The 14,667-nt window shown below is 41.9% G+C and overlaps 1 protein-coding gene across 1 annotated transcript; it reads right to left on the bottom strand.

Moving 5' to 3' along the window:
• LOC147790935 (uncharacterized) lies at nt 1-11,527 on the bottom strand. The gene is given in 4 exon segments (XM_087127876.1): nt 1-383; nt 471-746; nt 749-1,307; nt 6,947-11,527. Coding segments are annotated over 4 exon segments (5,799 nt in total).
• Nucleotides 11,528-14,667: the final 3,140 nt, after the last annotated feature.

The following is a 14,667-nucleotide window of genomic DNA, read 5'->3' as shown; positions in this document are numbered from 1 at the left end:
CTAAATCTTATATACATGATATATCTCTTGCCTTAAACGTTGTTCAATTGTAATCTCGTTAAATGCGAGTTCAACCTGATAGGGCCTTTGAATGTTGAATTCTCGAGTCAAATGTTGCATTGTAGGTCGGGCTTTTGGATTTGGATGGAGACATGCAAAGGCCAATGTTAATATAAGAAGTATACTTATTGCCACTCCAATTTGGTGTAAAGGAGATTTGAGCAGTGAGTCTAACAAATCATTAATGAATATATATGGAGTAGATTTTGATCACAAGGAAGTCGATAATTCTCCAGGATGCTTTCCCATTATTACTTCCAATGCCACCACTCCAAAGCGGTAGACGTCACATTTTTCTGTTATGACCACGGTGTACACTAATTCTGAATTTGAAAAGAAAAAGAATCAAATGTAATAATTTAAGAAAATAAATTAAGAGTTCAGTGATCATTGCGATAGTATGTGCTCACCTGGAGCTATATATCCACAAGTGCCGCCAACAGTGGAATGATAAGATGACTCAAGATCAAGTAGTCTCGAGATACCAAAATCAGATAAAAAAGCTTCTAAATTTGAGTCCAAAAGTATATTACTGGTTGTAACGTCCCGATGAATGATTGGAGTAATCCAATCATGATGTATGTCTGACAAGGCATGTGAAACTCTTCGTATGACGTTCAATCTTTTCTTCCAATCCAATTCCACTACTTCTTTGTCGTCACTCAACACCCAAAATAGGCTTCCCTCTCCATGTATTCATATATGAGAAACATGCCACGTTTATGGAGGCAATATCCATGGAGTTTAATGATGTTCTTGTGCCTTATCTCTTTCAGCATATCAACTTCATTTTGGAAACTTTTGAAAAGAGTTGTTTCTTGGGGTTCACAGGTATGAAGTTTCTTTAGAGCTATGACCTTACCGTTTGGAAGCCTTGCTCTATAAACACTTCCATACCCACCAGTGGCAATGCAATATTTAATATCGAAGTCTTCTGTTGCCTCTATAATATTGTCATATGCAATCTTGCCATCATAATCCCATATGCAGAACACATTTCCATGCTTATTTGACTTTGTCTCATGGGTGACCCTCTTCTTTGATCGAGAACGAACAAGAGTGAAGCAAGAAAAACAGAGAACGAACAAGAAAATTGAGGGAAGCAGAATGATCAGCATTTTGAAAATTCCATGATTTTGTGAATCACAAGGGTGAAGCAGGAGAATACTGCCACAAAGGTTTTGATTACCCAAAACAACATTTACATCAAAACGATGCAAAATTTGATCAGAAACCTTGCCTTCAAGCTTATTGTAGGATAAATTGATATTTTGCCAATGAGACTATTATAGCTAAAGTCCATACTTGTTGGTCTAATATGATCAAGTAACAAAGGGGGATGTTCACCATCATCGAAGGTTGACTTATGACTAAAGTCAACCTCCAATGTAATTCCATAATTTTGTAGGAAGATATTGTTTAGAGAAGGATTAGTATGGAGTAATCCACAAAAGTCCTAGGAATTGGGCCACTAATCATGTTGTAACTAATATTCAAATCAACTAATTTCTCTAAATGTCCTATTTGCATGGGAATGGATCCATTAAATCTATTTGATGATTGATGATAGATCTATGATAAATTTGTAAGATAGACAACATAGAAAAGGATTGGGCCACTTAATGCATTGTAGTGTAGTTCTAGAGCTTCCAAACCTCTTAAATTATGAAAAATTGAATCATTAAAGTAGTCGTAGGAAAGATCTAAATAAATTAACTGAGTTAAATACCAAAAGGTAGAAGGGATTGAGCCATTAAACTTGTTATGATTCATGGTGAGAAGGGATTGAGCCATTAAACTTGTTATGATTTATGGTGGGGTAAGATAGATTACTTAAATTTCCAATTGTGGATGGAATTGGACCAATGATCATGTTATTGTATAAATACAACCACGTCAAGCTCTTTATATTCCCTATTTCAGATGGAATAAATCTGCCTATTTGACTGTGGGAAAGATGTAGATATTTCAAATTGGTCAAACAACCTATTGTTGAAGGGATTGTACCAGTGAACATATTGTTATGAAGATGAAGGTATAATAAATTTGTCAAATTTCCTAAGAGGTGAGTTTGGAGAGTTGAGATATTTGGGGAGTAATTCTCCTTGGAGACTAGAATTAGAGAGATCAAGATAAATCAAGTTAGGTAAAGATGGGAAATTCAAGTTTTGTAGAGTAGACCCTGTGGGCAATGACCTACTTACACGAATTCCTGTAATATTTCCTAAATCATCACAAGTTATGTCATTCCATTCACAACGAAGTGAGATATTATGATTGACCCACCAACCAGTTTGAAGTTTAGCCGATTAACCTACCAACAAGTTTGAAGTAGAGCATCGGCTTCTTGTTAAAATAAGAACCGTATCGATGCATTTGAATATGTAAGAATTCAATCCGACAAGAAGTTGGAGAAAAGAGGAGAGGAAAAGAGTAGAAACCAAAGGGAAAGGGAAGTTAGGCATATTGTTTTGGTGGTTTTGGGATTGGGAGAAGAACACACAGAGACCAAGTAAGAGAGAGGAAAAGATCGAGTATTGCTTTGGTGGAGATGCCTTTTAAACCTCACAATCAAATCCTTATCTATCATTATTTTCTATTTTCTTTTCGTTGCTTTTTGTTTTTATTTATTCTTGTTGGCAAATGCAATTTGTTTTATAAAATGTTAAATTTTTATGTTTTATTATGTTAGTTAATATTTCTTTTCATATAGAATTAAATTTCTCTTCTTATTATCTCTTCTTATATGTTATCAAGGACTAAATGACACCAACAAAAGATCGATAGAGAGAGTAGGATGAGAGACCGGAGAACCATCAACATTTAGGTGTTGAGAAACAACCATCGGGTGTGGACTGATTTTATATCGAGCAACTGAGCACGAGTAAAAATATCTCGAACATATTTTAACTAACGAACATATACATGGATGAAAATTGTTTGTCAATATATGGATTAAAACCCGTTAGGTTGTGTACATATAATTCAAGCAATAGAAACATTAAAATTAATTTTGATTTTATTTAGCATTAAGCAAAATCTTAATAATTTGTCAATACATTTGGTTAACACATCATGTGTAAAAGGAAGTTAATACTAAGATGTCACAACAAATAATATGTCTTCCGCATAAAATATTTGACAAATCCACTCAGTCCTTTTAATTTTCTTGTCTCCACAAAGTCATTACAATTTTTTGAAAATAATATTACTTCTATCAAACCTTTGATTCAAAGAACTTTAGCCTCTTTTGCAATTATTTTGATGTGGATGGTTTGTGTGGATACATACTTTAAGATTTTGTTTTTTAGAAAAGAATTTAAAATATTAATTTGACATATTAAATATATGCAAAAATAAAATTAGACAATACTAATAGGCTCTCGAGTGTCAACCAGAGAAAGTTTACTCATATTTTACTTCTCTTACTAGTCTTATTTTAAAGGTCTGTATTTTCTTTTCTACACATACTCCTCTTTTGTAAATTCATTTCTATCTTAGGACTTTTAACCCTATAATGAAGATCTACAAGTGCACGTTAAGATGGGTAAATGAACTCTATTTTGATCATGACTTTGATCTATTTATCTTTGTCGTCATCTATTGTCACGACCTGATTTTTATTGGTTATGACGGACTTGAAAACAAAATAGACAAAGTAAAATAGGAAGTAAATTTTTTTCACTTAAATAAACATAATTCATTTTGTACCGGGAGTTATTTAAGGAAGGAAAAAAAAAAAAAAGAAAAAAAAGTTTTCAAATCTCGCTCGATCGCGATCCATTGGAGATCACGCAAGGAAAACCACCCACAACCTCCCATATTTAAATCCCTCTCTTCACTCCTTCAACACATAGAACACACTTGTACATAGAGAAGAGAAATAGAGAGTGATCGAGATAGAGGAACCGAAGAGTCTAAACATTGAGATCTATATTCTCGAAACTCATGTTGGTGTGTTACATAGAGGGCAGTGTAGGACAATCACATGATGTGGAAATGGAGACGGTTAGACCTTGTTCTCTTACTCTATCCAAAAACGATCTTGTGGAGAAGAGGGTATTCAATACTTTTGGCTGAGAGTTGGGAGTGTTCTTTTCACTAAGAGTTTGTAAATGTATTATATTATTGTGTCATGGGTTCATATAGGTTTAATTGGATGTTGAAATACAATTACAGACCAACTTTAAGAATATTTAGGAACTTGGACAAGACCAAACAACTAAGTGACTCTATTATTGGTTGGTTAGAAGAATTGTCTGATGTAAGATGACAAATGCCTGCATGTGTCATAACTAGGAATGTGATGTTATGCTATGTATGTGATGTGCTGACCTATGATGCTATGTTATGTATGTTATGCGGTGTCCTATTATGCGATGCTATGAATGTTGTGAAATGATACACCATGTCATGTGAAACCATGTTATAGATATATACTATATTGATGATGATGTATGATGAAAGCCATGGCTAGTATTATGCATACACAACTCATATGCGTATTTTGACATGAATGACACATTCTTTTAGTTCTCACAGTTTGACTGACTTCTTGTCGGGGCCTTGGATCCGCTAGTGATCAGCACTTAGGGGAGTAGTTGCTCAGATTTCTCGGCCTGTTCCGCGCCAAGTGCGATCGATTGTCCTTCCTTTATAGATTTGTTTACCGTAACTCCACTCAACCAACAAAGTTCATTCCATCCTCAAAGCACAAACTGTTTTTTATTATATGTTATGGTTTAAAGCCATAAAGATCTCATTCATTTATGTGTTTCATGTGCATCGAGATACTTCCAGAAACTAGACTCAAAGATGGATCCAGCAAAGAATATTTGAAGTCATTTGGATATCGAAAGCTTGAGAATTGAGGACTCAAATGTCAACGATGAGGTAAGTAGCCATCTTAGATTTTTCTTAAGAAATACTTATAGGAATTGCTTGGAACTCAATATGAATCTTAGGTTAAATATGATTTAAAGGAATATAGAATAAATGACCCAAGGACCGTGAGTTAGGCCTTTCCCCAAACATTTTGCTTAGAATTTTAGTAACGTTAAAATAATCTAATGAATGAATTTTGTTGTCCATGAAATTTTAATGCTAGGAAAAATATGACATGTTAAGGTGATATATAAACTTTGATGGTCATTGGATAAGGATAAATAGCTACACTAAGCAACTAAGCAAAATAACTATAATGACCCTATGGTAAACTACCTCCTTCATGATCCAAATGATCTCCAAATGTGATGAAAGTTTATAAGAGATATTAATGTGATGAAAGTTTATAAGAGATATTATTTTATAATCTTTAAAGATCATGTAAAGTTTTAAAGTCATCTAAGCACGTTTAGACACTAAACCAAGAACTAAAAGTTTAAATAACTTAAATACCCTAGATATGTAACGGCCCAGATCCACCGTTAGCAGATATTGTCCTCATTGGGCTTTCCCTTTCAGGCTTCCCCTCAAGGCTTTAAAATGCGACTACTAGGGGAAGGTTTCCACACCCTTATAAATGGTGGTTTGTTCTCCTTCCCAACCAATGTGGGACATCAAAGTGGAACATGCATAGGATAGTTATTTTCCAAATGGTATCAGAGCCAGACACCGGATGATGTGCCAGCCTTCTCCCTGTTCCCAGAAGGGGGTAGACACGAGATGGTGTGTTAGTAAGGATGCTGGGCCCCAAAGGAGGGTGGATTTGGGGGCGGTCCACATCGATTAGAGGAAGGAAAGAGTGCCAGAGAGGTCGTTGGGCCCCGAAGGGGGGTGAATTGTGATGTCCCATATTGGCTGGGGAGGAGAACAAACCACCATTTATAAGGGTGTGGAAACCTTCCCTTAGTAGATGCGTTTTAAAGCCTTGAGGGGAAGCCCGGAAGGGGAAGCCCAAAGAGGACAATATCTGCTAGTGGTGGATCTAGGCCGTTACAAGAGATCTTTAAGATATTTCAAGACTCAAACCCGCGGTGTGTCAGTAAGGACGCTGGGCCTGAAAGGGGGGTGGATTTGGAACGGCCCACATCGATTGGAGAAAGGAAAGAGTGTAGCGAGGACACCGAAAGGGGGGTGGATTTGGGGACAGTCCCACATCGATTGGAGAAAGGAAAGAGTGCCAGCGAGGACACTGGGCCCCGAAGGGGGGTGGATTGTTGTAACGCCCCTAATTTTCTAAACCTAATTAGTGACGTCACCCATGCATTCAAACCCGCGGTGTGTCAGTAAGGATGCTGGGTGACACAATCGCACTTTCGAAGGCAGCGGACTAGCGATTGTGCGGCACTCACTTTCCAGCGACAAGTGAGTTCAGCCAATTTGTTCTTGCGTCGCCTACGGCCAAGCGACGTACGGTCGAGCCTCTAGCCTCGGTTTTAAAAGAAGGTTTTAGAAAACGAGGAGAGAGGGAGATTTTTGAAAGAGAGATTTTAGAAAGAGACGTTATATAAGCAAGCAAGAGAAAGATAACAACGGCTTAGCATATATAACCTTGGGTAGGGAGAAGTTGACAACTAGTCATATCCCCCTATAGTACATTCTGGGCCATTTTAGTTCTGGCAGGCCTAGACATGATTTTCTTGAGGTGTCATACGCTCTAGAATTACAAAGGGAAAAACACTAGAATGAAAAGACATGACAAGGGTTTGGCTTGTCATGGGCATGCGGCCATGGGCAACAGGCCCTGGACAGGCATGACCGTGACATCCTCCCCCACCTAATTGGTTGACGTCCCTGTCAACCGACTACTTTCATACCTTGCGATGTGGGTGGCGGCGGAGTTCAGATCTTCGGCGCGTTCCCAGCTTGTTTCCTCTGTAGGGAGATTCTTCCATTTGACAAGGAATTCACGAATCGTCCGTACAGGTCTTCCTATCTTCCTAACCCTGTCGGCTAGGATCTCTTCCACTTCCTTTGGTTCTTTTTGTTTCAGATCGATGCTCGGTCTTGTGGTTGTATTTCGATGGTCGTCGTCTGGATCAGGGTGATAGGGCTTCAAGTTACTCACATGAATGACGGGGTGAATTTTCATCCATGCGGGGAGTGCAACTCGGTAGGAGGTAGCCCCAATCTTTTTAAGGACTTCAACCGGGCCTTCGTATTTACGAACTAATCTCTGGTCCTTTCGGCTACGAAATCTGATCTGTTCAGGTCTCAGCTTGATAAGGACTTGATCTCCTGCACGGAAATGAAGGGGGCGACGCTTCTTGTCCGCCCATTTCTTCATATGCTTGGAAGCCTTCTCTAGATATGCTCGGGCTATATCTGTCGTCTGCTTCCATTCTCTTGTAAAGTTGTGAGCTTGAGGGTTTTTTCCTGCATAAGAATGATCAATAATATGGGGTAAGGCCGGTTGTCGTCCACTTACAATTTCAAAGGGACTCTTCCCTGTAGACGAGCTTCTTTGACAATTGAAGCAAAATTGGGCGACATCTAACAATTGTATCCAGTTCTTTTGGCGAGCGTCGACGAAGTGACGTAAGTATTCTTCGAGCAAGCAGTTGAACCGTTCTGTCTGTCCATCGGTTTGAGGGTGATAACTCGAGGAGATGTTCAGGGTTGTTCCCAAGAAAGCGAATAACTCAGTCCAGAATGTCCCAATGAATCTGCCATCCCTATCACTGATGATACTCGACGGAATGCCCCATAACTTTACAACGTGTTTGAAAAACAGTTGGGCTGTGAGTTCCGCCGAACATAATTTGGGAGTGGGGATGAACGTCGCATATTTTGAGAACCGGTCCACAATGACCAAGATGGCGTCATATTCCCCGACCTTTGGGAGGTGTGTTATGAAGTCCAGAGATACACTTTCCCAGGGTCTTGTTGGCACAGGTAGAGGTTCCAAGAGTCCAGAGACTTTGGCTTTCTCGACCTTATCCTGTTGGCAGATGAGGCACGTCTTGGTATATTGCATGATGTCGTCTCGCATGTTTGGCCAGAAGTACCCCTTCTTTATTAGGGCGTATGTTCTCTGCCATCCCGGGTGTCCGGCCCATAAGGTGTCGTGACATTCTTGAATGAGCTTCTTCCTCAGTTCCCCCGTTCTTGGGACGTATAATCTGTTTCCTTTGGTTATCAGGAGGTCCCCCTCAACCCAAAACTGCCGTGTCTTTCCAGCCTTAGCTAGTTCGACAACGGCTTTGGCCGATGGGTCTTTGTGTAAATGTTCTTTGATGATGTCGCGCATCGATCCGTCGATCTTACTTGAATGAATATGAGCTAACATGCACAGGGCCGCATGTTCGCCCTTCCGACTCAGCGCGTCGGCTGCTTGATTACTCTTTCCCGCTTTGTGTTCGAACTTGAAGTCGAATTCAGCCAACGACTCCTGCCACCGGGCTTGTTTTGCTGTTAATTTTGGTTGATCAAAGAAGTGGCAAGTGGCGCTGTTATCCGTCTTCACTACGAACTGCGATCCTAAGAGATACTGTCTCCAGACTCGAAGGCAATGGACTACAGCCAGCATTTCTTTCTCGGAGACAGTGTATCTTCGTTCGGCATCATTGAGCTTTCGACTTTCGTAAGCGATGGGGTGGCCTTCTTGAATAAGGACCCCACCGAGAGCAAAGTCGGAAGCATCGGTTTCTACTTCAAATGGCTTTGTGACGTCAACCAACCCGAGGACAGGACCCTTCGTCATGGTTGTTTTCAGATTTTCAAAGGCCATTTGACAATCATTCGACCACGACCAAGGGTGGTCTTTCTTCAACAGCTCTGTCAATGGGGCGGCTCGTCCTGAAAACCCTTCGACGAACCACCTATAGTAGTTGGCTAGTCCTAAGAAGGACCTCAACTCAGATACGGAAGTAGGAACCTTCCATTCTTGGATAGCTTTTATCTTGTCGCTATCCATACTGATTTGCCCACATCTGACGACATGTCCAAGGAAGTGGATGCATGTTTGTGCGAACGCACATTTCTCCTTCTTCACATACAGCTGGTTCTGTCGGAGCTTGTCAAACACTAACTTCAAGTGCACTTTGTGTTCCTCGAGGGTTGTGCTGTAAACAACAATGTCGTCGAGGTATACTATGACGAACTGATCCAGGTATTCGTAGAAAACCTGGTTCATTAACGTGCAGAACGTAGCTGGGGCGTTTGTCAAGCCAAAGGGCATTACTAGGAATTCGAAGGCCTCATATCTTGTTACGCACGTCGTCTTGGGTTCGTCCCCTTCGGCAATACGTACTTGATAATATCCCGATCGTAAGTCCAATTTCGTGAAGTACTTGGCCCCGTGAAGTTGGTCGAACAAGTCGGATATTATCGGCAGAGGATATTTGTTGCGTACTGTCACCTTGTTTAAGGCTCTATAGTCTATGCATAGACGCAACGTCCCGTCCTTCTTCTTCTGGAACAGTACGGGGGCTCCATAAGGGGCCTTTGCCGGGCGAATGAATCCCGCCTTCAACAACTCGTCTAGTTGTTTTCTCAATTCGGCTAGCTCGGGCGGAGCCATCCGGTATGCATTCTTTGCGGGCGGTTTAACCCCGGGGAGGAGTTCGATTTCGTGGTCAATGCCTCGACGAGGTGGTAGTGTTTGTGGCAGACTCTCTGGCATTATGTCGGTATAGCTGTCTAATACATCCTTGATTTCCTCTGGGATAGTCTCCTCGGTGGTTGCCTCTTCTATCAGTGGTATGGCCATGAAGGTAGGTTCCTCTCGTGCGAGTCCCCTTTTCAGTTGCATGGCCGAGATCATCCGAAGATTACCTGGTTGCTTGATGCTTGCAGGTATTACTGTGGGGTTACGGTCGGTGACCACCAAGCATTTTGCCAATGGCATAGGGATGACCTTGTGTTCTAGGAGGAACTCCATCCCAAGTACCACATCGAAGTCGTCCATGCGAACCACGACAAGGTCTAGCTCTCCAGTCCAATCCCCTATTTTGAAGGGGACTCCTTTGGAAACTCCCACGATAGGCAAGGCCTCGGAGTTGACAGCTTTCATTTTCCCCGGGTCTTTTCCTATGGTGAGTCCCAATCTTCTGGCTTCTTGATCAGCAATGAAGTTGTGGGTTGCTCCAGAGTCTATCAGAGTGCTCTTGCTCAGTCGAGAGTTTATGGTGGCATCTACGAACATAAGCCCTTTCTCTATTATCTCCTTCGGTTCAACTTTCCGTTGGAGGGCTGACAAGAATTTAAGCGCGCCCATTCGGGGATTGTCGTGATCTTCTTTCTTGTCTAGCAAAGTCTCGACCCTTGCCTCATTGCTCTCTTGAATGGACACTTGGAGTGCAGTGAGAGAGGCCCGATGAGGACAGTAGGATACCTTGTGGGGGCCTTTACATAGCATGCATTGCAAAGGCGTCGTCGGGTGGTTCTTTTGGTGGTAAGGCCCTCGAGATGTCCCCGCTTGATTGTTCTGAGGGGGTCTATTCGTCCATCCATTCGATCTGTTGGGGCTTCCATTTCGATGGCCTGGTGGTCGGTAGGGTTTGCCCCCATTGTTTGGGGCTGGTGTCGCTCTTCTTTGGGATCCTGCTTCGTTCCCACAGTCCACGAGTCTCTCGGCGCAGGCCATTGCGGCAGCTAGGGTTTGGACCCTGTTCTCATGTATCTTTGTTTTGGCCCACGGTTGTAGACCATTTATAAAGAAGAACACCTTGTCCTTCTCTGCTGTACCCCTGATATCCAGCATCAGGGTTGAGAATTGTCTGACGTAGTCCCGTATGTTTCCAGTGTGTTTCAGGGCTACTATTTTCTCCATTGCTATGTGTCCTGCGTTTTCGGGGAGGAATTGTTCCCTCAACTCTCTCTTGAGGTCCTCCCATGAGTCGATGGTGCACAATCCATCCTCGATGTCTTGCACCTTCGTACGCCACCATAGTTTGGCGTCGTCTACGAGATACATCGCAGCTACAGTCACCTTCTTGTCGTCAGTACAAGCCGTTGTGGCTTTAAAGTACTGTTCGACGTCAAAGATGAAGTTCTCCAACTCTTTGGCGTCCCGATTCCCTTTGAAGGCTCTAGGGTCTGGGAACCTTAGTTTGTTGGATCCTGCATTAGTTTGTCCAGCCGTGACACCTTCCACGGCTTTCATGGTAACTTCAATTCGAGTGCTCATGGCGGCCATCCTTTCTTGGAGGTCGTCGACTGTTGATCTGAATTCATCAGCCAATCCATTGAACAAACTCATCATTGTGTTTTGTAGTACGTCGAACTCTTCGCCACGTCCCTCTTTGTGTGCGACAGAGCTATCCGGACTATCAGACGGTTTTGGGCTGCTCGTAGGAGCAACTCTTTCTTCGAGCGAGGTCACTCGAAACAACAGTTCTGCGATTGGCAACCCGTCTAGGCGGTTGCCCATTGCGTCGACTTGGACGACTTTCTCACTCAGTTCGGTCACCCGCGTTTCTAGGAAACGGAGGGTGTCAGGGACTTCCTTGAGGAACAGCATTTCCTCCTCTATTAGCGTAAGCCGATCGGCTTGTGCTTTGGGTGTCGACTTTGTCGTCGACATGATCTCGGTCTGTATGACGTTACGGAGCTAACAAAGCTCTGATACCACTTGACACAATCGCACTTTCGAAGGCAGCGGACTAGCGATTGTGCGGCACTCACTTTCCAGCGACAAGTGAGTTCAGCCAATTTGTTCTTGCGTCGCCTACGGCCAAGCGACGTACGGTCGAGCCTCTAGCCTCGGTTTTAAAAGAAGGTTTTAGAAAACGAGGAGAGAGGGAGATTTTTGAAAGAGAGATTTTAGAAAGAGACGTTATATAAGCAAGCAAGAGAAAGATAACAACGGCTTAGCATATATAACCTTGGGTAGGGAGAAGTTGACAACTAGTCATATCCCCCTATAGTACATTCTGGGCCATTTTAGTTCTGGCAGGCCTAGACATGATTTTCTTGAGGTGTCATACGCTCTAGAATTACAAAGGGAAAAACACTAGAATGAAAAGACATGACAAGGGTTTGGCTTGTCATGGGCATGCGGCCATGGGCAACAGGCCCTGGACAGGCATGACCGTGACACTGGGCCCCAAAGGGGGGTAGATTTGGGGGTGGTTCTACATCGATTGGAGGAAAGAAAGAGTGCCAGCGAGGACACTGGGCCCCGAAGGGTGGTGGATTGTTGTAACGCCCCTAATTTTCTAAACCTAATTAGTGACGTCACCCATGCATACATAATTCATTACGCGGAAGTTCATCATAAATAACCTTGGAAAAACACAACAAAGTCCTTCACGAAGATTCATAAATCCAAAACAAACCTATCTTTGAAAATAAAACCTTTAGTAACTGAATTCAAAATAAATCTAAATAACAATATTCAATGCTTTAACTTGAAACAGTCAAATAAACGTAAACTCCTAAAAATATCCCCACTCCAACTTCCATGGTGTCCTTAGCTCCGCCGTCAACCGTACATTGGCGTCTTGTCTTTACCTGAAAAAATGTAGGTAGCACGCCGTCAACTGTACATTGGTGCCTTGCCTTTACCTGAAAAATGTAGTTAGCACGTGGCTTGAGTATTTTATGAAATACTCAGTAAGTCACCCCACTGTTGGGTTAGGAATGCGTAAAATACTCAATAAGTCAACCCACTGTTGGGGTTAGGAATGCAAACACATGCAACATAGGAATGGGACCTAACTTTTCGTAAACTTTACATGGCCTTGGGCGCTTTCCTATTCTAGGTAGGGTTGGATGTGTGGTACTCCTTTACACACGGCCCATGTACGCGTACATGGACCCACTAGGCGGGCTTGTATACATACCCCTTGGGCCTGGCTTGGTCGAGCACAACGTGTTACATGTCGTCGGACACCACAGAACAGAAAAGGGCCCACATGATATCATGGCGAACATAAATATCGTAATTCATTCCTTCGTATCATAAAGGGGAAGAATCCCGATGCACGTGACATACATATATGCATGAGGTCCCTTAACATATCTAACATGGCATTACATAAGCATTGCTAACATCGCATATACGTTTTTTACATTACGTGGCATCTCACCTGACTTACATTATAGGACATATTACATAACATGGAAGTACATCCAGTTGCATAAACATCTCATGACATGACTTGATAATACTACGTGTATCCATGGCATCGATCAACATTTTCATGGCATATATTACTAACATATCATTCATAATTTCACATAACATAAACAGTCAACATAACCCATTACGTTTTATAGCATAGACAGTCACATAATTCATACATCATATAGTCACGTCACATAAGAAAACATGGTGCATGCAGGGGCCATAGGGCACGCACCATCATACAACACGTAGTAAACTAACTTCAACAGTAAGGTCACTTACCTCGATGGCCTTGGTTGAAGTCACTCACAACAAGTTAGTCCCAACGGTTAAATACGTCCTATAATAACCAAATAAAAACTTAGGAACCTTTCATAAACCCTAGCTACATCTCATGTTATTCATCAAAATAAACTCCCGACCCAATCTGTCTTTAACGGTTAGGAATCATACTGACCTCGAATGGTAAAACTAAGGGCAGAAGCGGTTTCGGAAGGGCTGAAAGCCTTGGAATCGATATATTATAGAGATACTGAGCCAATAAGCTGAGCTGCCGAGCTGACCAACTAAGCCGCCAAGCCGAGCTGCGGGAATTGACGGAACCGAGTCGATTTTGTACATGTGCGAGCCAAGCCGCACTATGTACGCGTGCGAAGCTGCCGAAGCTGTTGGGCGTGCGTCTGCAGCTCGACCCGATTCCAAAAACCTTGCATTCCTTACTCGACAAGCGACGAAACCCTAGTTTCCGCCTCCCCAATTCCGGTGACGCGCCGACAATCCCACAACGTCCTCAACACCGATTTTCGATGGTCAACCTTCTTTGACACAATGATCCCGACATCAATACGTTACTTTCACTCGATTCTTCCTCCGAAGAGCAACCCCAACGTTCCGAAAGAAAGTTTGAAGAGAAGATCGTTTTCAAGGTATGTAAAAGGTTGGACATAGGAATATAAAAATAATCTCAAGACATTTCCGAATAAGGCATTCTAGGGTTTTAGGATAAGGAAACTTGGAGAAATAAGAATGTTTCTATTAAGTAATAAAAGTCTCACAGGAAATCCTTCGATTTCCGGGGAGATTATATTTAGTTATTTATTTTATTTTTATTTGATTTGATTTTATTCCAGAAACTCGAACTGTTACAATTTCGATTAAGGTAATAACTTCCTTGTTGAAAATTGCACCTTTTTCTGCGGATAACATAATATCTTGTCATTTATAAAAATAAAAATAAAATCTTAACCAAATAAAGCAAAAATGAAAAATCTAAATAGTTACATTTGTGATGTCCCACATTGGCTGGGGGAGGAGAACAAACCACCATTTATAAGGGTGTGGAAACCTTCTCTTAGTAGACGTGTTTTAAAGCCTTGAGTGAAGCCTGAAAAGGAAAGCCCAAAGAGGACAATATCTACTAGTAGTAGATCTGGGCCGTTACAAGAGATCTTTAAGATATTTCAAGACTCAAACCCCCTCCAACTAACATAAAGGTTTACACCAAGTTTCATCGTGTTTGGAAGAGTTTAAGAACCCAAATAACATAAAGGTTTACACCAAGTTTCATCGTGTTTGGAAGAGTTTAAGAACCCAAA

This window comes from Cucurbita pepo, chromosome 10, assembly GCF_057944985.1.
Source record: "Cucurbita pepo subsp. pepo isolate OVF chromosome 10, ASM5794498v1, whole genome shotgun sequence".
Taxonomy (NCBI): domain Eukaryota; kingdom Viridiplantae; phylum Streptophyta; class Magnoliopsida; order Cucurbitales; family Cucurbitaceae; genus Cucurbita; species Cucurbita pepo.
Note: the sequence above shows the minus strand (reverse complement) of the source record. Positions and strands in the feature narration are given on the sequence as shown.